The following is a 27,085-nucleotide window of genomic DNA, read 5'->3' on the forward strand; positions in this document are numbered from 1 at the left end:
CTGGGGTAAAACAAGGATGTAACTTGACAGCGATATTATTCAACCTTTAATTTAGCTGACATTGGAGAGTTATGGAACGTAGATAGATCTTTTGCAATTCGAATTGGAGCCTTCTCTCTATCCTGCTCTTCGATCGGACGCAGTCTGGTCTTCAAGTAAAACTTGAGAGTTTTATGCATTACTGTAACAGTAACAATCTTTGTGTTAACCCACAAAAATCCAACATCATTTTTGCAAATAAGAAAAAAGTATGTCAATTTGTATGGAAAATTGGCTCTTTTCCCATTTCCATTTCCTTGAACATACCCTATCTAGGGCTATTACTATCGAAGAATACCTCCTATAAAAGTATGAAGGAATGCTTAACTGTGAAAGCAATGCCATTAAAATGTCAAATGAAAATTTTGCTTCAGGAAATGTGCACATTTTCGCTGACTCCACTTTTTGAATTTTACCTGAAAAAAGTTGAAGTTATTTTGTTGTACGGAGTTGAGCTTTTCTTATACGATTTGGGTCCTCTATTGGATCAATTACAAGGACAGCTCTGGAAATATACATTAGGTTTACCACCATCTTTGCCTAATGCAGTGATTAGACACGAGTTGGTTGGGTCTCAACTCTCTTTCCTCCAGATATAATTGGCGTTTATTACTGAGTTTTGCAAAAATGTTGTTTCCTTGTAAAAATTCTTCATATATTGGGCTAAATGGAATGTTGGTAAATAATAATCCTCCTTCTATGGTTCAGTATAAAGAAAGAATGTTGTCATTGTTGGACACGATTAATTTGCCTGTGGAAGATCTGGAGCTCTTTCAGGTGAAAATTAAGAAAAAATTAATGCAATGTGACTGGGCTGACACGTGTATGAAAATGGAAAGCTACTCCTCATTGCGCGGAATATCGCAAATTTATTCATAAGCAGAAACCTCGCATGTCTTACCTAACTCTTTGCCCTTGTTCTAATGTTCGTCGAACTTTTATGCGTTTTCAACTTGACTTATTTCATACACGAATTAGAAAAAAATATTGGCATAAAAATGAATTGGAACATAATAATGAATTATGCAGATTTTGTAAGCAATCACAGGAGACTTTAAAACATCTATTTCATTACTGTATTTATTTTGAAAATGTGAGTTGTACAGCTATGAACATGTTTGTGCAAGCCAATACAATCTCAGCTAGAGAATGGATATGGAGAAAATGTATGTGGGGATCCACGGATACTTCATTAATTAAAACAACAAAGCTTGCTAATATAATTGAGAATGAAATTGAAAAAGCTTCTTAAATCTATATGGATTACTCTCTTTTTTTAAAGAACTCTGTGTGGTTTAGTGATTGTTAATTCAAAACTGTTGTGTTGATTGTGTTATGTTTAATTGTTTGTTTTCTGGTTATTTTAACTGATGTAATATTTTTATTGAATCATTAATTATTTTAAAGGTCTTTTTTTTTTACTAAAAACAAAGTTTTATATATAAAAAAGCACGGTTATTGTACAAACATCCAGGAAGGAGCTAGATGACGCAGCTGAGTCAAACTAACACAAGTCTCACTGAACCACATAAGTTGATGCATGGTATGCATTGTTGCAAGTTAAAACACTCCCATATATTTCATTACAATACACCCCCCACATGTGATTGGACAAAAGGTCTACAAAGAAATTCCTCCATTCTCATTGGCCATTTGTTATCTTAACTACCATCTTCAGATCAGATTCATAGCACACCCCTTCTTGGGATTCGTCCGTGAGAAGTCATGACATCAAACAGTAAAACATTTGTGGGCAAACATAATTCATTTCTAATAACAACTGTCCTGAGCCTGATCGTAATTGCACATGGCTCACATGGATACTCCAGCAACATGAGAAAAGCAGAAAAAATGTTTCCTTTGAACTGGCGATAACCATCTCATCCACCCCAACTTATACTGGCGTCCCTGAACATTCTAATCTAAATGACTACCATTTCCACACACACGGCACATCTGAAAATACAATTGGAACTCCAAGGTATCAATCACTTTAGCCTCTGGCGTTCCTTCACCCCTTATTTTATTGCAGGTCAAAACAAATGACTGGGTCCATATGCAAAACTTCAAAGCACTTGGAGATTACACCTGTCTCCTGTGGAAATACCAAGCCATAAACATTGTGTCCTGTTTGACGGCTGACCATCTGCTTGGTTAATCATTGTTCCTCCTTTAACCTTCAATCCTGGATAACTAGATTTTACCAGCCACCTAGAATTTACTGCACAAACTGCTGGCTGCAGAGTCTAAATACATTCATAAAAGCTCACTACATGCAGATTTATAAATTCACTTTGTATGTTCCTCAGTGTGCATGCATGTTATCTCTCCTTTACAGTGGGTTCTTCAGGATAGGCCCCCCCCTTGCCTGCATGCGCATTATGAAACTCATTGTCCCGTCACGCACACACCATGTCTAAATCGTGTTTATATTTCATTTGGCAACTTTAAAATGTTGTCTTTCTATGTATGTGCAAATCTAGCATGTATCGACTTTAAACAAATAGTAACGCTAACGTAGCATATCCCATTAACATTTAACTACATTGGATACATATGAAATTGCAACATGGTGCCCAGTTCGCTGCACCCTGTAAGGAATCTGAGAGTGTCCTCACTTCTGTCCCAACATATCCTTCTCCCAGGTGGCCAGGGAAAGGCCGTTGCTATCGTATCTTGACCCTGGGGTTGGATATACGAGGGACGATCACCTGGGTGGAAGAGACTTGCGGGTGGGGACGAGGGACCCTTGGGTGAGACACAGTATCCCCCAGTTCCCTTTTCTGATGAATTCAATGTCCCCCAGGCTTTTGTAGGTTATTACCAGTCCCTTCCTTATCATTTGCGTAACTTAATCTCCCAGTAAGGGTACTGGGACGAGGAAGAGGCACACCAGAGCCATACATTACACACGCACGAACACCACATTGGTACTGGGACAAGCAAGATGCACAAAGACTGACAACAGACTGCAGAACTAACTCTGTGCAGTCTAGTTGTCAAGGTCTTAATCCAGCTGGCGCAATATTTGAAGGCCAGTGCTGGAAGCATGAGAGGGACGTGAAGGAGAGAGCAGTCTTGTGGAAGAGAAAGTCCAGAGAAGCCGGAGAGGGATGCAGAGCAAGCGCAGCAGGATGCTAGGTGGAAAGCAGTGCAGCATGAGAAAGCTCTACAGAGGAAAGCTGGTGCTTCCCTCTGAACCGGAAAAGCAGCTCGAGGAGCCCCGTAGAGCAAACCGGAGCATAGACAAGGCTGGCAGTGTTATGGAGGCAGTAAGGCACATCAGCTATATTAGCGGACAAGAGTGAAGCAGTGCCTGAAGCCGCAGGAGTACCTGTAGGACAGAGAATGCTTCCCAGAGACACAACAAGTGCTGCAGCCCCACACCACTCGTCGGACACTCCAAGCAACACTGGTGAGTCTGGCCAGGAGCGCTCTGAGCCCTGCGGTATACCGACACAGGCTTCAAGAGGATATTTGCTGTATATGACAAGCGGATAAAAGAAAGAAACTGTAAATATGTGAAATCCCCCATTTAAGTCAATTTGGGAAAATTACAGAAAAAGTACAACAATTAAGTAATGACCTGAAATAAGCCATAGATAATATGGATACCAGGGAAGTGAATTGCATAAAAACTGACATGAAAGCAAAGTTAATAAGCAAAGCCAAGTATGCAAGCATAAGTGAATGATTAGGATGAGCATTGCCAAGAGTCGAGCAGATGTTATTTCACATTACTGAAAGAAATGAATGGTTGAGAAAAGTAAACCCGTAAGCAAAAGAAACCTGGCAAAAGGGGCATTATAGGTTTTGATCAGAAGACCTGAAACGGTATAAGTTTTCTAACAGGAGAGTGTACTGGGAAGCTTATGTTGGCCACTTCAAGTGAAAGCTACTAAACCAGTAAATGGTGATAAAAGAAGAAACCATAAAGCTTCAAGGGCAACTGAAGGGAATAAATCGAGCCTTATTGTGAAGCTGGAACTGTGGCAAAATACCTAATGAAGCAAACACACGATAGGGGTGTCGGTTGCGTGACCTGCAATGGGTCGACGGTCTTTGTCCGTCAACTGTGCCTAGACCGAATACACCTGCACATAGATAAGCCTCTTTGGCATTGAAATAAAGGGAAAAGCCTGTGTGAGTTGAAACTGAGGAACTGAATTTACAAACTGGTCCAAGGTAACCAAACTGAAGAGCTATGAAGTGTCCCAAGGAATTGTTATTTTGGAACATTGAATATCCTGATGAATTGTTATTTGGAACTGTGGTAGACTTGAACGCTTGGGGAAGGGAACCCCTCTTTTGTAAAGTTAACTGTTTCAACCTTGGTGAAGGGAACACGCTTTTCCATCCAAGAGCTGGAAGAAGCTCTGAACTTTCATTTGACCACTTCTTTGTTGATGCTGACATCCCTACACAATATATACAAGTAGATGGGAGGGCACGTTTAGGTTTTGGTCACAGACAGACATTTGTTTTGGACTTCCTGACACAGAAGGAAGTTTCATTTAGATAGGGAATTTCCACATTGCTATAGGGCAGGTTAGGCTGTTTTACAACCCTCAATTTTTAGTTAATAAAATTTGAACTTAAAATCTTTATCAGTTGTGATGCCCCAGTCACAAATATGGCACACGCAACATGAACCCATCTTTATCGTTGGGACCTTTCCTGACCACACTAACAGAATCAAAGCTCATCACCTCCTCACCCCCCCTTCTTTGTCTCGTTTCCTTCAAACATCCATTTGGTCTGGTATTGAAAAGCATCTGCTTCTACACTGAAAATGTTATGGAGTTCCTTTTATATCTTGCTCGTTCATCGCCCAAGATTCCTCGAACACCTTTTAATGGTTTAATAAATTGTTGCCATTTAGACCCAAATAAGATGTTTTGCAAAGATGGCATTCTGCTGGAATCTTTCTTGTTGCACGTTTATTCAGTAACAATTCACCTATACCTTTCCCCAAACTGTGTGCTCGATTTAATCCTAATGGTACTGATTACAAATCTTAAACAATCCTTACTAACCTAGTTACTAAAGCCATCCGCTCCTATTGCCAAAATTGCTCAAAATATATAGAATTAATTTTGCGTTCACCCTTCACTAAAGCCTCGAAATTATATTCCATACTTAATCAGCCCACAGAAGGTAATGCTCTCACTTCTAAAATTACTTTGTAATGGGAATTGGACTGAGATTTGCACATTTCCCCTGACACTTGGGTTAAAATTTGGGAACAGTGTTTTTCCACGTCAGTTGCTGCAAACTAAACACAATCACACTACTTTATTCTACACATAGCTTATTTTACACCTTTCTGAAATTTCCAATTCCGTTCACCATGCTTTCTGGTCTTGCCAATCCCCTGCCGCTGACTTCACTCATTCTATATTTAGATGTAAATATGTCTTTCTTTTTGGGGACACATTTGGAACTGCCTACAAAAAATGTTCTCTTTTCAAGAACCACTATCACTTTGCAATTTAATTATTGTTGTTTTAGTCAATCCTTTCATGTCCTCTATTTCTTCACCAGATTCAACTTTTTTGTCTGTATTGCCTTCCATCTCATTGCGACCAACTGGAAAAATGGCATTCCATCTGTTCATAGCATAGAATTGAAAAATGCATGCTTTGTCATCTAGAAATGTGCCTAAATTAATAGCAAATGGAATGTCTTTAACAATGTTATATTTGTTTATCTTCAGAGTTTGACACTGCCCCCCACTCCACTTTATGTGTTTCTGAGTTTGTCTTGCTCTTCCCCAGTTAGTCTTAGCCCATCTAATGGATATTATCTAGTCAATAGCATTGTTTGATTGATCACGTTATATTATTTTTGGAAACTATTAACTGTATCATATGTTTAATTTACAATTGTTACATGAATCTTTGTGTAATTAACTTATGTATTCCTTATTCTGCTGGTATGGTTATGAAAACTACTAATAATTAGCAAAACAAAGGTATTGTGTCATCATCTTTCTGGGTACCTGAAGTGTCCACTTGGATTGTGCATGGTGTTTTCAATATACCCCTTCAAACCATATCTTGTGTGGTTTGTCAGGAACTATATTCCTGGGGAAATGTGCACTTGATTGATAACACTTGGGTTAGGGAAGACTATGTTGTGCCATAGACACATGCATGTGTTTTACTTTCAAGTCCTGAATTAATACTGTACTCGATACATGATTGCAAAGGTTTAACTCAACTAGTGTGTACACCTGCTGTGCAAGTGAATTCCTGTGAGAGCAGCACTGAGTGCACGCACTGTGCTACACCTATTGCAACTTTCCACAGTCGGGTACACCACAGTTGGGTACACCTTATCAAATGGTTCCTTTCTTTTGCACTTCAATGCCTCATGTTGAAGTTGGGGTACCAACCCGTATCACTGTGAGCGCACAAGTAAGATGTTGTGGGTTTATTCTTATTATATTATTATCATGGTATTTATTGAATGCTGACCTAGGTTCGAGAAGCAACGGATCGCTTTACTGAAGTATACAACAATACAGAGTGTGAGAAACCTGAAGGTGTCTCCTTGACTAGTCCCTGGGGATCTGTCATCCAGGTAGCCAGGACACGGTCATCGCTATTGGATCCAGTTCCTGGGGGTGGACCAGTGAGGGAGGATCACCTTTATGGGTGGTCCTCAGGGAGTGGCAGTGGGACACCGATGGGTGAGACGCGGTATCCCCCTTCTTCTGAAACCTTTTCCCCATCCTGCTATATAGGAAGCTCAGAAACTATATCCCCCACACCCCTTTTCCGACACAAACACTTTGACACACCACGAAAGACGACGGACAAACACCAAAGCCGTTTACCTGACATGTCCCAACACCAGGGTCAGGCAAAGCCAGGCAGTTGACCAGGATCACACACACCTGATGGCCCTTTTCCTTCCCCACAGATTTAAAAGGTGTAGCATGAGAGCACAATACAAGCAAGGCAGACTGCACGATGAGACAGCTATACAGGCACGGCGGCGAATACCGAAAGGCTGACAAGGAGATGAAGGACCTTGCCCTTTCCGACCCAGACCTGCGAGACCTCCGTGGAAGGAATCGTAAAACTGCGAACAATAGCTCAAGTGTATTGCAGCAGATGTCAGCGGTACACGGAGCGTGCCTACGCTGATGAGCAGGACCGAGGGAGACTCCTGCTTCCGTGGTACCGGCCTTGACTCCAGATGCAAGGAAAGCCAAGCGGTTCATCACAGCCGGTGAGTCAAGGGGAGGACCGATAAGAAACCGAATTGTGTTGAATGAAAGTCGCCAAGTGGCACATTGAGGAAAGTTCATAGAACTGTAAAATTGTTAAGGGAAAACCAGCTGCAGAGGGAATTGGCACCACATGGGCGTTCACTCGAGAGACTCTGGTTGATCTTCTGGTGATTGAAACTACTGATACCGGAAGGCCGTAGGAGAGCTGCCAAGAAAGTGGTCTAGCAAAATCCCTGTACAGTCGAAAGTCTTTGACCGCCAAGCCTCTGAGAATGCAAGGGAAGTGAATCCCGCATGAAGAGAAAGCAAAAGGAAATGTGAAGTGGCAAGAGTGAACCCGAAGGAGGGATGCCAATAAAGAGGGGCGAAGGCTAAGGTCCCAAGAAACTGTGTTTACAAAAGTGAACCCGGCAGAGGGATGTCCACGGGGAACTGTTTTAAAAGACATTAAGATTTGTGAACGCCAAGGAGGAAATATCTTTGCAAAAGCCAGAGTGAACCCGACGGAGCGAGGCAAATAGTAGAGAAGGCTCTGCTCCCAGAAGAAGGGTACCAGGGGTGAAGGCATCACCCAGCATACATTTGAAAGGAACTTTTTGTTTAATTATAAGGTCCTCGAAGGCAAGAGACTTTTTGTAGAAAAGAGACTTTACCACTACGGCCCTGATACCTGAATCAGAACTGCTGTCTCGTTCTGGGAAAGCTCGAGCGTATCCTGTGCTCAAAATGTGGGGAAGGGAGACGCCCGACTACCACATCCTGACTCATCATTTGTGAACCCTTCTTTCATCCTTGTTAATCCCATCCCACACTCTTTTCTTCGTATTTAGTTGTAAGGAATGGCAATAGGTTTTATTTGTGTTGACCCTTTTATTTTGACTAAACGCCAGTAGGACTGCCTTATTTTATTTTGATTTGATGATCGTAGCTTGCTCCCAACTTAGATTTAGGTTTAGATTAGGCGTTTGTCTACCCTAATTAATAAAGTTTAATAACACCCTTGAACTGTGATCACTCCTTTCTGTCTATTCTTGATACCATGTCTTCCTTACAAGATACACAACAGAGCGCTTTACATAGGTGTGCAACAGTACAGATGTATTAAGGAGCGCTTTTTAGATGTAACATTAGAACAGCTATACAGCAGGGGTAGGAAGCAGAGGGGCACAGAGAAGAGGGGTAGCAGCTGTAGAGGGTAGCGGGGAGGAGAGGGGAAGATGGCATCTAGCAAGTCAGGTGGCACTGGGGGTGCAACGTGATGGCCTAGGTGTGGAGGATGAGAGACTCCTTGAAGAGGTGGGTCTTGAGTTCTTTGCCGAGTTGTAGGAGCGTGAGGGTGAGTGATGCTGACTGGAAGGAGGTTCCATAGTCTTGGGGAGAAGGCTCGTTTTCTGTTCCTTTCCTTTTTATTCTTAATCCACCTATGCAATCACAATTAAAATTCCTTCCCTGGCCAAGCCTCAATTTAAGGTCTTTACAGTTTCCTAAACTAAGCCTGCATTTTGCATGTTTAGAGAACAGTCGCATAAAAGTATGCATCAGTGAAGAGTTTTATCTTGAAGCACACTCCAAGGCGGTCAATCAGATCGTATCTCACCTGGCCTGTAAAGACACAATGGAAGGAGCCATTCATGACTTGGCCAAAATGTTGCAGCTAACCAGCATAAATTCTGCTTTCACTGCGGTTACTGTGTTTGCTACTGAAGCTCTCAAAAGGGCATGGAATAGTTTGATGCATTCATTAGAACATTAACATACTCACCAACCATTTAGCTGCTTCATATACTTGACATACCTGGAATTTCACTGCTGTGCTAAAAACTGTATCATGGGTGATCACTGCATCAGGCGTCTGGAACCTGACCGATTTCCTTTCAGAGCTGAACTGTGCAGACGTCTTGGCTTTGAGCAGCGTTCTCAATTCTAACAACATTTTTGTTTTTTCCTTTATTTAGAACAAATCAACAGTCAAAGCCATTACCAGATGTGTGGTATGTTCCAAGGAGGTACTTCTAGCCAAGAACTGGGGTGGGCAGGGGGGGTGGGAGAGGTCAGAGTCTCACACAACACAGTTACGTCTTGACAAGATCGACTCTCTAAAACTCTGTCTGAGCACAGAGACTTGTTTTTTTTGTTTGTCGAAAAAAAAAGGTCGACAGGACAAATGGTCGACACCATTTGGTCGAAAGCCAAATGGTCGATTTTTTTAAAATTTATTTATTTATATATATTTTAGGTTTTCGTTTAGGAAATAAAGGGTTTTTTAGAAAAAAAGGGGTTTGGGGGGACACCCCCCCCCCCCAAAAAAAAAGTGAAAATACAAAAAAAATAAATTCAACCATTTGGCTTTTGACCAAATGGTGATGACCATTTGTCCTGTCGACCTTTTTTTTTCGACAAAATGTCTGGTAACCCTCTGATGCATAGCGCTGGGATCGAACTTGGCTTGCTTTAGGCATGAATGACTGATGACTAAAAGCCATTCATAACATCCTTGTCAGGAGGTGGAGATTGATGGATACTCATTGCTCCTTATCAGGGAAATCCAGACACACCTGCCTTCTTCTCAACTGGCATTCTGCACCTGCTCACATACATGACATTAATAAACTTGTAGTGCACACTCCCTAGATATACTCTTCCTTACAGAAACATGGCTCAAATCCCACTAAACCCCTCTTATCCCTGACCTGCTTCCCCCACACCATCTCATCCACCAAAGAGATCACCCACACAAACAAGGGGATGGCATCGCCATTTTATATGAAGACACACTCATACTTAGTAATCGCACACACCCCAATACACATCCTTTGAAGCACTCTCTCACTTGCTCACCTCCATCGCACCCACACCCCACTTTTCTCCACCTCCTTTATTGCCCTCTTGCACCTAATCTCTACTTCCACACCGACTGGACTGACTTCAGTACTAACAACTTCACCCCCTCCCCCCACCCCAACAACCTCTACCATGACAACTTCAACCCTGGTAGTTTCCTTCCAGACACCAATCCTATACTAAAGGCTAAGCTCGCTCCATGCACCCCTTATTACTTCACACACAACTCCTCACCTATCCCACACACATTGCTGGAAACACCCTAGACCAATTGATTGCAAGCAAAAATGATGTGTCTGTGGATAATCGAATCTGGGGATCATGGTCTGACCACTTCCTAGCCCCTTCATGCGTACACTACCACACAAAATCCCACCACCTGCCACACACGCCTCAGCCAGGCAAACCAAACACATTACAGGCATAGCTTTAGCACCACTCAGCAACTCCCCCACACGCACATCCCTCAATCCTACTCCACCAATAAAACAACATCATAACAGAGGCACTTGAAAAAATTGCACCCCTCAAATCACAAAAACCCCACATCAACCACCACAAATCATGGTTAAACAATTGCCTCCTCTCTATCAAGAAAGGAAGCCAGATGGCTAGAAAGAGCCTGGCAAAGGAACCCATGCCCCTCAACTAGGACACGCCTCAGATACTGCTGCAACAAATATCAAACATCTATATACAATGCCAAAGCCACCCTTTACTTCCAAGAACTCCAATCCACCACCATTCATACCCAAAAAACTATTCAGCATTGACAAGTCCCTCTCTAAACCACCTTCCACACCCCCATCCACTGCAGTCTGCAACTCCCTCATGAACTACTACTTTGCCAAAAGGACAGCCCTCCCTACAGCTCTCCCACTCACATCCCCCACTACCAAACAGTCCAGCAAATGGGACCTCTTCCACCCTATCGACACCCTCACTGCCAAAACAAAACCTGCACACTTCCTGGATGATGCATGCCCACCTCAAGCTGCATCCAGTTGTATCACCACCCTAACTCACCACTGGCTCAACATTAGCAACTTCCGTCTCTCACATGGTACTATCCCCACTGCACTCAAAACTGGACAAATTTCACCACTTCTCAAAAAACCATCTCTCAACTCTAGCACTCGAAAACTTCCTCCCTCTTACTATCGGACCATACCTCACCAGAATGCTTTGTAACTACCCAACTGCAACAACACATCACCACAAACACCCTACTCAACCCCTTCCAATCTGGTTTTCGGCCTGGCCACAGCACTGAGACCGCTACTCTTCACATCCTCAATTACCTCCACATCATCACAGACAAAGGACACACAGCACTGCTTCCACTCCTTGACCTCTCTGCTGCCTTCAACACCATCAACCACACCTTTCTACTAGACATCCTAGCCCACCGGATAAATCTCTCTTGCACCGTACCAGTCTGGTTCACCTCCTTTCTCACTGACCGGACACACATTGTCTCCATGCCCCCTTACAGATCAGACCCCAACCCTGTCAAGTGTGGGGCCTCACAAGGCTCCTCCTTATCGCCAATCCTCTTCAATCTATATGTTGAATCCCTTGGAGAGACCTTAGCAAACACAATGTACATTTCCACCAATACAATGACGTACAAGTATACTTCAAAATTTCACAACTGGATGGCCACTGTAAGGTTGCAGGAGAAGGAGACCGGCACAAATGTGGTATGATGGTTGTCGAAGACTTTTGTTCTTCTTGACAAGAAAGGGAAAGGCCTTAATGTACCTATTTCTATGAGGCCTTTTCCTACCTCAACTATAGACTAAAATGTATCTGTCATAATGTGTGTTTAACTTAAATGTCCACCGTCTTGTGCAGTCCTCCAGATAAGTGTCATTCCAGGCACATTTACGCTTTAAAATCTTCTAAATATGACACCTTTTATCTTTTTATGCATACCATTTACACATCAGCTGAGAGCAGAGGTCACTGCAAAAGGTAGGTGACTTGACAGACACCAGAGCACATCTTTTGATTCTGAACAGCGCAGAGGAACCTGTAGGCCATTCAGACTTTTTTTCTCGGTGCCGAGTGCACTGAGCATGTCAAACAGTACACACGGAGACGAGAAATGGTTTCTTTCTTTTCACCTTCTGCTATTTTGTGTCTGTTTATGCTCATGGAGAGGAGCATTCCGCATGCATATTTATTTTCCTAGCATTTTAGTATTGTAGCAATTCTAAGATGGAAAACGTCGTTACAATTGAAATATCCTTTTAACAAACACATGATGCTTTTTCAGTGAATGCTTGCATTGCACAAACTTATTTTTCAGAGTTCCTGTGTTGTGTGCATGCATCGTAAAGCTGAATCTGTTGTGTTCAGCCACATTAATGTGTAGAAGAAAGCTTTCCACAAAGGAAGACTTCTTTGCTACACACATGTTTTGGTTGCACTGTTGCTGAGTCAAATTATCTTTACTCTTACAATTGAATTTACTGTCTAGTTATTAAACTGTGTAAAATACTCCCATCACAAATCCTTATTTGGTACATGGATGAGTATGAGCTGTCTAGTTTAAACGTCATTAAACCTTAACTTCGAGTCAGTGTGGTAAATGGTGCTATAAATGGCCAGTGACAGCAGGGCCCTTGTTCAACGGTGAGGGATTGTCATTACACCAAGCACGCTTTCACATTTTCAATACTACTCTTGAAACATTAAAAAAACGACTCTCCAGCCTGCGAAGGCGCTGTTGCAAAACAATCATGGTTGCATTTGCAAAGGAAATAAAAACTCAACAAAACATGTCTCTGTAGTGGTAATTCAGATAGGGATTTGAAATGTGTATGTAGCGCTTCATGGAGGAATCCTCCACCTTCTAAGTCCTGTGATTATTATTAGCTCAGTTGATAGTCTGTTTACTGACTTCTGAAGGATGTAAGTCTAACATGGGCCAACCAACCTTTGACCATAAGATTAGATATACATTTTAGGATTGAGTACTTGCCTATCTGCGCCATCGAATCACAACACTGGCATACCATTAAGTAGCGGTTCCATAGAAATGTTAAAAAAAAAAAACAAATGGTATATTTGTTCGAATTTCGGCTGTAAGAATATTTTGTACAGTCGAAAATTTCAAAGAAATATACCATTCAATGCCATTATAGTGAACAAGGGGAGCAGGGGTTGCAGGGGTGTCCCTGCACCGCTGTTCACTACAATGGCATTGGGGGGATAAAATAAAGTTTTTAAAAGGAAAAAAGAGGACCCTGCAGCGTCGGTTTCCAACATCCACGTAAGAGGGATGGGGGAGTCGGCGGCAGACAACAAGGTGTGTCACCAACAGTAAGTAGGAGGGCGGGTGGGGGATCATGATTTCACTGCAGCACGCATTTCCAATTCGGCATTTCTGAATGTCTGCAATTTTGAAATTTCGCACCACAGTTCAGTCACAGATCTTCATTAAGTAGTACTATTTCCAGCAAATGAGGACTTTAGTTAATCATCAACAGACCATTCTGCTATCAAACCTCAAAACGCATAATTCAAATCCTGTTTGCTTTACTGTGTAATAGTCAAGGTTTGTTTGTCTTAAAAATGTAAATTTATATACAATAGATGAAATGTGCAGGCCTTTGTAGAGGAAAAATTAACATAGTATTGAGTGAATCACCCTGCACTATTGTCCCCTTCTGTAGCATACTTAAGGAAGTAAATCCGCTATGTAGTTGGGAAATATTACACAAATCATTTGTTCTATGGTTCAATTCCTTCTATTTACAGTTTACTAAATTCCTAGTGTGTGGAGCTTTTCTGATTGTGTACGCAGTTGGACTTTATATTTTAATTAGTTACTATTAATGCTACATTACTTCTATCTGTAATGAGCTTACATTGCACGGGCAATTAACTGTTCCTGTTCTATGTGGGTGGTGCTTGCACTATGTCATGCTATTCTTAGTCTGTGTGAGGGGAGCTTGGATCACTTAGCCCCTGCCAGGCAAGTTCTTTGTGATAGGAATTCAGGCTGCTGAAGCCTATGCTGTTTCTGTTCTATGCAAGTGAAGCTTGCATTTCTCAAGCCCTTCATTTACCTGTTCAGTGTGGGTGTGATTTCACTGCTCCATCCCATGCAGTTCCTTCTCTACGCAAGTGAAACTTCTACTGCTGTGACTGATGACTTACCTGTGGTAATCTTGTACTATTGAGACCTATGATGTTGCAGTTCCATGTGAGGAAAGAATGATCTAAGTCGATGGCATACTGTTTCTATATTGGGTGGGGAGTGTCCACTGCTGAAGCCTATGTTGCACCTGTTCTATGTGTGAGGGGAGCTTCTACTGTAGAGTCCCATTCCTTGTCTTTTTTCTGTGTGGGTTTCTTCTACCCTTGATTTACTTTGTACTGATCCACTCCACCATGTCCTACATGATGACAACTTGTATTGCTGTTGCTTCGATTCCCCTTTCCAGTTTGTGGGATGGAAGCCTGTACGGCTCCTACTGAAGCAAACCTGCTCTGTGGGAGGGAAGCGTCAAACAGCTTATGCTGCTGTGGTATCTATTCATTGCATGCAGTGGAAGCTCAGAGTGTAAGTGCTCATCTGTCCCATTTGTGAGAGGGTGTTTGTTCTACTGCCCACTGTGCTTTACCTGTTAATTGTGAGAGACACATGTTTGTCATGTCGTCGACTGCCGCCATAATGATTTCCAGTTTTAACTTTCTGGATGTGTCGGCTGGATGTCGCATACTTTTTACTCTTGTGAAGGAGAAAACACATTTTTACTCTCTTGAATTCACATTTAATCTCACAATTTAAAAATAGGGAGTAAATACTTCACCTCAAAATCGTATCTGTAGCACTGGTCCTTTGTCAAAATCCCTAGTTCTGTCCCTTACAATTATAACTAAAGTAGATAAGGCTAAAGTGTTGTTGCCCAGGAGAATGGCTTCTTTCTGCTGGGTTTGTGATCACAGTTAACTTCAGGAACATCAATAGGGGGAATGACTCCCTTCCCCTAGTTGGCGTATTCTCAACACAGCAAAGTTCAAACACTGTTCACCAGGGGAAATTACTCCCTTATCCTAGTTGCAATTGTCCTCAAGCAAACAAAAAAAAAAAAACAACAACCCTTCTCCTTTTGGGTTGTTGATGTATCTCCTTACTTCCTTCACTTGCATCAGGGAGAATGTCCCCCCTTCCCTTGATTGAAAGTTTCCTTTGACACTTGATGTCAGGAAGATGACTCTGTCCTCCTTATGCTTCTCTTTACAACATGCCAATCACACTAGAGCCAGGGGGAATGCCTCAGTTCCCCGGGCTACTCCAGTGTCTCCTCTGTTCAATACCAATAAAGTTCCTATTGTGCTTGGTTCCGAGACCCAGATTGTTCTTCTTTGAGTCGGTTGACCTGGTTCACTAACCTACCAAGTACTGCCACAAGGAAGATGAATAGGGTCCTCGACACAGGTTTCTCTGATTCAGTGGTTCTGTCCCTTCCACTGATGCATGGAAGATTTCCTGATGCACAAATAGTCCTCTTGACTCTCAGGGTCCCTGACCTGTCTCTGGTGGTCAGTGGTTATGACTCCACCACTGGCGCGAGGAAGATTTCCTCTGATGCACAAATAGTCCTCTTCACTCTTTGGATTTGTGACCCTTCCCCAAATGTTCATGTCATAGGGATTACACCAACGACCACACAGAGATCCTCTTAGCTCCCTTGTCTCCCCGCCGGCTTACCTGTGCCTCCCGTTATCTTGTGGGGATTTGTAGCACGCCTCCGGACCTCGCTGGGAATGGAAGCAGTGTCTCGTTGACTTTGCTGGTCTTGCCCATTCTCTCATGTTCTTCCAGCGTGTCAGTGTCTTTCCGCTGACTACGGTCTCAACACTTGCCAAGTACTCGCTGGTCCGACTTCTCGGAGCGGTTTTACTGTTCTTCTCGCTGGCCAGAGCTGTGCGCAATCTTTCTCCTACTGGATCGGATGGGGCTTATCTCCTTTTTCCACAAGCCTCCTCCAGTCTCAGGATTCCAATTTCCCACATCTCGCAGCATCTCTTCTCTGTATGGCGTACCAGCCAGGCTGTCCCCTCCAATTGTCCTCCTTTTGGTTTTTTGAGTGTTCATTTCCTCATGGGAGACTAGACTGTTGCTCTCGGTTCTGGAGAGTAATCGTCATGTCTGTATGCCTCTTCCTCATCACAGTACTTTTAGGTACCCTCTAGTTCTCCACCTGATAACAGTACATAGGTTTACTCTCTACAAAGAGTTTCTTCAAGGAACGAGAGGCTAGAGTTATTGGGCGAGTGTGGTGGTCTTGATGTACAAAGGCTGCACCCTAGATAGTCCTACTCAACCATGAAGGGAGAGTCCCTCCCATGAGATCCTCCTGCATTATTCCTTCCTGGAGGACTGTCGGGTAGCAGCCTCACCTCCCTGCCTCATGGGAAGGTGCTCCTCTTTGGGGCAAAGTGATGGCATCTGGGGATGTGCCACACCATCCACTTCTCAAACTCAGCCCTTCCAAAACGGAATACTTCCTCATCTGCCCCCCAAGGTACAAACCTGACCTCACACCCTGGATCCAAGAACTCGCCACGGACAACCCAAACCTATCCTATCCACACTTGTTAAATTCCTTTGCTTCACCATCAACCCACTCCTTCCCTTCACTCACCACATAGCCGCTATCACTGTAACATACAATCTTCAACTACACGTGCAAAATCAGACATATCCTTCCTCCTGACAACTTCTGCACCGCATTCCAAGCACTGGTTCTCTCTAGGCTGGACTATGGAAATGCTCTCCTCACTGAACTCCCCAACACCCTTGCCCCCACTGCAAGCCATAGAAACGCAGCGGCCAAACTCTTCCTCAACCTACCCAAACATCCGCAAAACACCCCTGATGTTACTCCGCTCCACTAGCTCTCCATGCCCATGAGAATTGCCTTCAAAGGACTCTGCATTGTAGTCAGCCATCCACCACAAAACTCCATCTTGCCTTCATGACAAACTTGAACCCTCAACCACACAAACACCAGACAAGCCAGCCAACACCTTCTACGCATTCCACACTGCAAGCTCACATGCACACACAAACAAGTATTTACCCACTGGGCCCCCAGTTCATGGAACACCCTACCTCTCCACTGAAGCAATGCATCCTCAATCACCACTTTCAGAAAGTGCCTCAAAGCATACCTGTTTCCCCACACATAACCTTGCCCTCCTCCACTGCTATTACTCGTCTAGCTTAATCGTCCAATAGTTTTAAGAAACCATATAACTTCTTTTTTCAACTCATCTCTTCAATGTTGGAATCATGCAAGACACCCCAAGATCCTCTGGGTAGCGCCAAACAAAAATTCAAATGAATAAATAACTCACCTTAACCAACCGAATAGTTTAGATCGGATTTCGGCAACCTATTTCAAAGAACATTTGGGGTTTTGAATGCAAGAACAGAGGGAAAGTAATGAGATAATGAAACAGTTCACTTGCAACCATCTGGTTTTATCTACCACTATATGCAAAACTCTCTTGGAACATTTCTGCATATGATATATACCCAATCAGCAGGGCAAGATTTAATTGTATCCTGCTAAGAGCTGCTACCAACATATGCAGGTTTGCACTGAACGAAAAAACGACTTACTTTCTTCCACTAGCTGTGAAGATGTACTGCACTTTGTTGTTGTGCTCAGCCTGTCCACGTGTTAGAGCAAGAAGGCTGACTTTGATTTTACATGATGCCGGATTCTTTTTGAATGTCCTCTAGCACAGTGTTGGATCAGAAACTCAGCTAGTTTGTTGAACTTTACTGACATATTACAAGCTAGCCCTAAAAATTAGTAAACATTACCTATCGGAATAGTAATGCCTGTAATGCATATTTTTATTTCTTGTGTTATGTATGTTTTATTTCTGTGTTTATATTCTGAAATGAACCTGAACTTGAGGTGAGCTGAAATAGGACAGCAACCAGCATTAAGAAAAAAGGTAACACAGCGTCTTTACGGCTGTTCGTAAATAGCAAGGACTCGAAGTACTGAACACCGATATCTATGCAAGCACTTCTGCCCCTGCATGAATCCCTTGCGCCATTGTTTCTCAAATTATAGACTACTTGGTCCTCTTTCATTCATTGCCATTATTCCACCCAAGATGGCACACCTATGTTTGCTCAGCCGCACATTGGACCACTTTTCCACACCACTGCCACCACATGCCCAGGGTAAGCACTGTTGCAAGGACCCAGTGGTTGTGGGATCATGACAGATCATCTATGGTGTGGCGTGATAGCTCAGTGCTTGATGAGCACTTACCTGGTGGACTCCATGCTGAACATTATTCTGGTAGGCTGCCCCTGTGATGGTGAACTGGGGAAGTATGTGGCGCTCCCTTCTCCAACCAATCGGATAAAGTTTGCTTACTCAGTTGATCAAGATTAGACCTGGTGTAGCATGACTAGAAGGCGGACCAGGCATTCTGAATTGACTGGGCGAGTTGACATAGGTGACGCACATTCAGCAATGTTTCAAACATCGGGCCTACACTAAGGCTCCTGTCTTTCCCTGTCTTACCGGGATGCCAGTGCCTAGCCGATACCATCCTCACGAAAACCAGCCTGACTCTGCCACCATGTCACAGGTACCTTTGTACGCAAGACTCGCAAAGCCTCTATCAATACCTGTAACCAGCTGATCTCATTCATGGCTACCCACAAACTGCCTTCTCTGACGATTCTCACAATGCCATAGCCATCCGGTACTTATATAACTTTCATGCAATAACGCAATCGTCTCTATACGACCTTATATGCAGTTTATTGTCTTAGCAATCCTCGCTGCCGCCAGTACATGTCCTAAGTTCCAGTAGCGTGTTACACTCGCCCCCCCTCCTGATTGCTTGTATGTGTATGCTGCCCCCCCTTTATTGCCTGTGTGCATGCTGCCTGCACACTCGCCCATCTCCTGATCGCCCGCAGTATGTATGTGCTCCCCCCTTCACCCTTGGTCGCCCGCAGTATGTCTGTGTCCCCCCTTGGCCCCCTGGTCACCCGCAGTATGTATGTGTTCTTCCCCCCCCCCGGTCGCCTGCTGTATGATGTGTGGCCCCCTGCCCCACCACCCTGCTCTCCAAAGGGTCGGCTGCCTTTTACCCATTCCACCTACCTCGGAATATAAGGTATTGTATGCTACTGCCGACCGTAGCCAGTGGCTGACACGAATACCATGCCACCTACTCTGTCCGCTGCACCACCGGTGTTGCCACCGTTCTAGAAGAGGTTGGCGCCCTTGTCCTTTGCCTCCAGTATTAACCTTAGGCATGACCTGTGGCTACCACCCCTCTATACGGGGCTAGCTTTCATGTCTTAGGTTACCAACTCTGACCTATGCATTACCTGCTGCTGCCACCCTTCATGATAGGGTTGGCTCTCTTGTTTTATTCCACCGACTTTGACCAAATGCCTTAACCCGATTCTGTCCTTTGTTTTAACTGTTGTTGCCTCTCTTCTAGAAGGGGTGGCTATCATGTTATACTCCACCTATATTCACCCTATGCATTACTTGCTGCTGCCACACCTCAAGTAGGGGCAGGCTCTCATATCTTATTCCACCGATTGTGACCAATTTCATTACCTGTTGTTGCCACCCTTCAAGATGGGGTGGCGCTCTTGTTTGATGCCACCGATTTTGACAAAACGCATTTCCTGTAGATGCCACCCTTCAAGATGGCGCTGGCGCTCTTGTTTTATGCCACTGATTTTGACAAAACGCATTTCCTTTAGATGCCGCCCTTCAAGATGGGGTGGCGCTCTTGTTTTATGCCACCAATTTTGACAAAACGCACTTCCTTTAGATGCCACCCTTCAAGATGGGGCTGGCGCTCTTATTTTATGCCAATGATTCTGACAAAACGCATTTCCTGTTGATGCCACCCTTCAAGATGGGGCTGGCACTCTTGTTTTATGCCACCGACTTTGACTATATGCATTTATGTACCCAAGCAAGTATTCTTAACAGCGCCACGATGCCCGAGGGCAGTTTGTGCGCTGTACAAATTCAAATAAATAACATAAATAAATGTACCGAACAACCTCCATTCAAAAAGTATGTATAGTGGCTTTAGAGATGGCTAGTTCATGAAAGAGTGCACACATTTTGTGTACTTTTCCTAGAGATGTGTATGTTTCAACCCTGTAGTTCTCAGATATTCATGTGACTTGGATATTCTTACAATCTTACAAGAAATGGTAAATTACAACAGCATAATGTTGTTTTTTATTTTTTAAATGTGTGGCACCATGCATTATCTTCATAGTAAGTTATTTCTTTCCTTTAGGGTCACAGCACCAAAAAATGGAGTTGAAGTGTTCTTCTCTAGAGCGACGTATGAAAAATACTCCATGTCTCCAAACTTGCTGGAGCTATGGCATTTGGCTAACTGGTAAGTGTTTCACAGTTGTTGAGCCGTTTTATGGTACAATCTGTGTACATTTTGGTTTCATGTTTCCCCTCCATGGAAATGCCACTGTTTACTTATGCTATTTAAAAATCTTAGTTCTACTCCATTTGAATTAAACTTTATACTTTTTTATACATTTTCATACTCGCAGGTTTTTCCAGTATCGTTTAATTACAATCTAGCATGTCTAAATAATGGCAAACTGTTTTCATTTCCTATCTTGCAATATACCTTACAACTCATAAACCATATCACTGTTCCGTCTCTCCCACCCCATACGTTTTAGGTTTCTTCCGAAACAGAAATGGTGTCATAATTTAAACATTGACAGGTGAAGATGCCTCATCCAAGTCCAAAATTAATTTTGTGTACAAGAGCCGCACAATCTGGAACAGTGCTATGAGAAAAACACCCGGGCTTTGTATAATATGCAATAGTGACACTTATTAAATATTTATATTTCCTGAAGTAAAATGTGCTTGACTGTTTGTTTGCAAATCTAAAAAAAAACGAAAACAAATGTGTTTTAATACTTGTCTTCAGAAATACTATTTCTGAGGCTTGTGGGTCTGCTTAGATCACATGCTATGCATATGCCAACATCTAGTGGTACCTGGGTATTAAATATTTTATTTTCGAAACTCAAAGGGACGTCGACAGGGCGTGACAGTAATACTATCCCTAGTGTGACGTCCACACGTGTTGAGGTCCCTCAGATTGTTTTTTTCCGCCATCGTAGTCGGACGCATATCAGAGTTCCTTCTTGGCTGACGCCATTACTTAGTAAAAGTTTCAACTTAGTTTTTCTGTCTGTCCTTTTGACAACCGTAAACCGCAATATCTTGGGCAACGGCTTTCGAGGACAAGACCATCAGTCGACGACGATGACTCCCGTCTCGACAAACTTTGTCTGCAGCATTTCCAGGCCTCGGTCCTGCACAGTAGGGTGAGTGGGGGTGCGTTATTCATATTCCATCTCACTTGGAGAATGCATATTCCCCTACACTCCCATATATATTTAGCCAGGCTGCCATCTTTATACACTATGGAGTATACACCTTTTAAATTCTGTCCTTCCTTTAACAGGAAGTTTCCCTGGAAGGATTTACACCAAGTATGTAACCTTTGCCTCCCTAGGGACCACACCGAAAAACAGTGCAAGTCTTGCAAACTGTTTAGGCCGGAAATATTAAAGGACCGCAAGACTAAACGCAGGGCCCACCACGCCATGCAGGCCGAGGCCGCCATGGACATCGAGGGAGCCTCCAATGATGGCAGCGTCAGCATCCTAAGTGACGCTGAGGGCGATAAGGATCCAATGTATTCCTGCATGCGAGCACCCGACTCCAACAGGGAGGCCGGCGGTTCTGCTACGGACATGACACCTGGCGGCTCAAGCACCTCCAGTACACACCAGACGAAGCACATCCCAAGTCGCTGAATGTCGACACATTGTCGACTGATGAGCCACACTTGATGTCAAAGGGAAGGTCCGAACATTCCCTGTCCTCTGGGCCATTGCGGTCGCGATCACCACATGACGGGCCCCCGAAACATACCCCAAAGTCTGTTTCCGACACTGCGTCCAAATCTGGGAAGTCCTCGGGTTTCAAGCAAAATACTCAAAGAACAATCAATCTTCTGTTCCAGTTAGTATTCTCAATCAACGAGAAAAAATCAAGTCTTGTACCAAGCAAAACAAAACAGTTCTTAGGGGCCGTCAAAAAGACAGAAGAGGGACTAGTCTTTCCGTCAAATGAAAGAGTGCAAAACATACTGCTGCACATACCTCAGTATCTAGCCAGTCGCCAAATCACTGTACGCAAACCAATGCGTTTTCTCTGGATGATGGCTTCATGCATTTACCTGGTCCCACACGCACAGTTGCGCATGCGCCCAATGCAAGAGTGGGTAGTGAAACAGTGGTCTCAGGCAAGCGGTCAGTGGGACAATCTAGTGGTTGTTTCGCTAACCCTAGTTCAATCCCTACGCTGGAGGACAAAGGATAATCTGTTGAAGGGAAAGCCTTTTCACAACCCTACAGTGCAAGCGATTGTCAGAACAGACGCAACACTCAACGGTAGGGGAGCCCCTTACTTAAACCACACAGCACATGGCCTGTGGACCAATATCACAGTCCAAAATCACATAAACCTCTTAGAGCTACTAGCAGTGCTCAAAGTCCTACAAGCTTTCAAAGTGCATCTGTCAGGTCAGACAGTTCAAATCCTCACAGACAGCACCACTGCCATGTTTTACATAAACAAGCAGGGGGGCACGCACACTCTCCAAGTCTGTCCAGGATAGCACAAAAGATTTGGAAGTGGGCACTCAAGCGGAATATGTTCCTGGGGAACTCAATTCTCTGGTGGACTCATTAAGCAGAGATCCTCTACCCGAAGAGCACGAGTGGCAGCTCGGCAGAAACATCTTAGACAATATTTTCTCCCTCTGGGGCTATCCTCCCTTAGACTTGTTCGCCACAAGCCAAAACACACAATGCCCAGCGTTCGCATCCAGGTTTCCCCCAATACGGATCGAAGGGGAACGCCCTGTGGATGAACTAGTCAGGGAAATTTTACTACGCTTTTCCCCCAACACTGCTACTGAGCAGAATAGTGAACAAACTGCACCAGAAACCAATTACGCTAATCCTGGTTGCTCCCATGTGGGCGAGATAACCTTGATTTCTGCATCTTCACAAACTGGCGATGTGCGATCCAATCAAACTCCTGTGCCCCTTTAACATGCTCACCCAGCACGGGGGGGACAAAAGTACACCCACATCCTCAATGCATGAACTTGGCAGCTTGGCTCCTGAAGCCATAGAGTTTGGCCATCTAGAACTACCTCAAATGTGTATGGAAATCCTGAAGGAGGCACGCAAACCAAACACCAGACACTGTTATTTTAACAAATGGAAAAGATTTGTAATATGGTGCCAGTCAAAAAATGTTAACCCAATTGAATGTAGTCCATCACACATTCTCCATTACATGCTCCACTTACTAGATTCTGGGCTAGTATTCAACTCCATCAGGGTCCACCTAGCGGCCCTTCCGTGTATACCACTTCTCAAAGCTAGGTGTCCTGGTGTCAAATCCCTGTCATTAAGGCATTCATGGAAGGAGTAAAAAGGCTTTACCCCCACCACCACCCATTTCAAACCCGCTCCCATGGTGGGATCTAAATGTTGTACTCGCAAAGCTCATAGGGCCTACCTTCGAGCCTATTAAGTACAGCCTTAAACACCTAAAACACCTAACCTATAAAACAGCTTTTCTCATGGCCATCACCTCCATAAGAAGAGTCAGTGAACTACAAGCTCTGTCAGTGCAAGACCCTTTCTTGTTATCCACAAAGACAAGTTGGTATTAAGAACACACCCTAGGTTTTCACCTAAGTTCATATCGAAGTTCCATGTCAACCAGTCCATGGAACAACCGCTTTCTTTCAAAACCCTTCAGGCTCCGCTGAGAAAAACCTCCATACGCTAGATGTAAGGAGGGCGGTTCTTTACTATGTAAACAAGACAAAACCGCTACTAAAAACAGACCAACTATTTGTCTCCATAGCACCTGGCAGGGAAGGTGATCACGTTTCAAAAAACGCTGTCTCCAGATAGATATTGAAATGCATACAGCTCTGCTACTCTCTATCAAACAAAACTTTGCCTTTCACACCAAGAGCTCATTCAACCAGGGGTACAGGAGCTACTATGGCCTTTATTGCAAACGTCCCGCTGGATGCCATTTGCAAATCTGCTACATGGAGCTCTATTCAAACCTTTACTCAGCAGTACTGCATTGACACACATTGTAAAGCAGATTAACAGGTGGAACAACCAATGCTAAAACATGTATTTGCCGCTGTACCATTTCACAACCACCTCCAGAACCTGCTCGCTAATCTATGCATAGCATGTGATCTAAGCAGATTCATAAGCCTCAGAAGAGATGCATTACTCACCGTAATCGTATTTCTGATGCTTGTATCTGCTTAGATTCACATGCGCACACCCTTCCGCCCATGTGGAGTAGAAGGTGCTCAGATGTTTTCTGGCTTTATCTACTTATATATGTTATATTACATCTGTACTCGTGCTACAATTAATGCTACCTCATGTGAGAAACAAAACAATCTGAGGGACCTCAACGCGTGAAGGATCCGGGGTACAGTGGAAGTCACACTAGGGATAGTATTACTGGCATGGCCTGTCGTCACTTTCAGAGTTTCGAAAACAAAAAAATGTAAATACCTGCCGCTACCACTAGATGTCGGCCTATGCATAGCATGTGAATCTAAGCAGATACAAGCATCAGAAATACGATTACGGTGAGGAATGTATCCTGTATACATGCACATTTGTCTCTACACCAAACAAATAAGACTACTGGTTTGTCTTTTACTTTTTATTAAAAGAAAAGAATACTTGGCCAAATTAAGGGATAGAGATCTGATCATATGTTTGGACCATTGGGGAACACCAGTCACAGAAAAAGGGAATTTCGGGAGGACTGATAGTTTAACATATTCCAGAGTAAGGCAGTGGGCAGGATTGAGTAACGAGACTTGAAGTACCTATGGAAGACTGATTGTAAGTGACTGACCGGAGTATGTGGCTTGATCGTTCTGGAACCTGCAGTATAAAGAGCACAGGCGAAGGATTTGCATGGAGCTATTTTAATGGCAATTAGAGTTTAATATAAAGACTCACAGGATTAATATAATCCACAGTACAAAGCAGGAGAATAGCATAGGCAAGACAATTGTACAGGTGTAAGGTGGACTTAAGAATGAAGAGCACCTAAGACAAATCAACAATGGAAGAACTTATCATTTGTTGGCTTAGTCACTGAGACCCAACTATGAACTTGCAGAGAAATCCCCAAATCATATTGCAGTAACTTGTTCTTATTGTGTGACCCAGCAGCTCTATGGGCAAAGAGAGCACTGTTTGTCACTTTGTGCGAGGCACTGTGAAGCACATGCTACTGGTGCCCTTAGTGAAAGATAGGTTGCATAATGAAACTGATATAAATCACAAGAGGGCAGAATGAAAATGTCTCGGGAAGCAGGGAAACCCTGTTCGGGAATCTGTGTCGGAGCTCTAGGGAAAAGCTGGAATTTATCTTGGGGCCCATTCCTAGGACAAAAGGCAGCTAAATCGGAGGCTGTAAATGCAGGACCATGGCATGTAAAGCATTTGAGAGGGCAAGAATAGAACAAGAAGGAAACCGACAGCAGAGCTATCTCTTCCACTAATGGGCTGAAAACCATACATTATACTTTCGGATCAACACAGATGAAATGACAATTGGAACTAAGTGTGGGATTTGTCAGGTAATTTTTCGAGCAGTGCGATATCATCCTCAATGTGCTCCAGCCCTTTTAGGTGCCTAAAGACCGGTGGTGGCCATCCCCAAACAGTATATTTAAGTACATGTTAGAGGAAATATTCAAGAATAATGATGAGTGTGAAGTATTAACTCGGAGGAGAAAGACATTTGGGGTTAGAAGCAACCCGAGAGAACTCAAGGAAAGTTACTTCAAGACAAGTTAATAAAGACTGATAAGGCACAGTTTGTAACAAGTGTCGAGGGAAATAAAATGAGACCGACAGGAAATATTTTAAAGAGTTTCCAAGAGTGGAGAAACCTCAAAGTTTTTATAAAAAGCTCAAACCATATCCAATAAGAGGAAGAAGGTGGAGAGCATATGTGTAAAACATTAAGGACAATAGTCAATGTGAATTGGAGCCTAACATATAGGTTTATAGTCTTTCTGTCAAAAAACATCCATCGAAAAAGAAATGCATCGAATTAAAAGCACTGAAAATAAATTAATCAAAATGCGATCTATTCCATTACAAAGTACATATCCATCGAAACATGTTCATCGAATATAGGAATTCGATGAAACATGCTTTGCATTAAAAATGTTACATGGAGCTGTACAGAGCTCTAATCTTTAAAGTATTTCGGCACTGGCTAGCTTCATGTAATGTTTTTTAATGTTTGTTTATTGGCGGGGTTCCTCCTCCCAACTCCCCCAAACCCCAAGGGCACCCCCCTAAACCTAACCCTAACCTAACCCTAATTGAAATCCAACAAAATGTATTCAATGGAAGTGCATTTCGATAGAAATGACTTTCAATGAATACATTTACAGGGTAATTCATAGAATTTCGCAGAAAAGTGTCGCAAGCGGCTGGCGCAGAGTGTCCGCGTGCGATTGACTGCGCCAGGCACGTGCGCTAAAACCGATTTCCGCGCACAGCGTATTCATGGATTTCATGCTCCCAAACCAGCCGTGGCGCAGCGTATAGCAGCGACCCTGCAGCAGCGCCAGTAACGCCCCCAAGAACGCCCTCGCGCAAGGAAAAGCCATCAAAATCGCTAAATCATCGCAAAGGGCTGCGCTAACCCTGGACCAGTTTACAGGGCTGCCAAACAAGGAACGCAAAGCGGGTAACGTGCATATCAGGGGTACGCGTGAAGTTAT

General features: G+C 43.5%; 1 protein-coding gene across 1 annotated transcript in view; it reads left to right on the top strand.

Moving 5' to 3' along the window:
- ICE2 (interactor of little elongation complex ELL subunit 2) overlaps positions 1–27,085 on the top strand; it is a 1,950,511-nt gene that overhangs the window by 103,725 nt on the left and 1,819,701 nt on the right. Inside the window, exon 2 of the mRNA XM_069623082.1 lies at positions 20,459–20,563. Coding sequence (XP_069479183.1) covers positions 20,459–20,563 — 105 coding nt within the window. The remainder of the gene's footprint in view (positions 1–20,458; positions 20,564–27,085) is intronic.

The sequence above is a fragment of the Ambystoma mexicanum genome, chromosome 11 (assembly GCF_040938575.1).
Source record: "Ambystoma mexicanum isolate Mex_15411 chromosome 11, UKY_AmexF1_1, whole genome shotgun sequence".
Classification (NCBI taxonomy): domain Eukaryota; kingdom Metazoa; phylum Chordata; class Amphibia; order Caudata; family Ambystomatidae; genus Ambystoma; species Ambystoma mexicanum.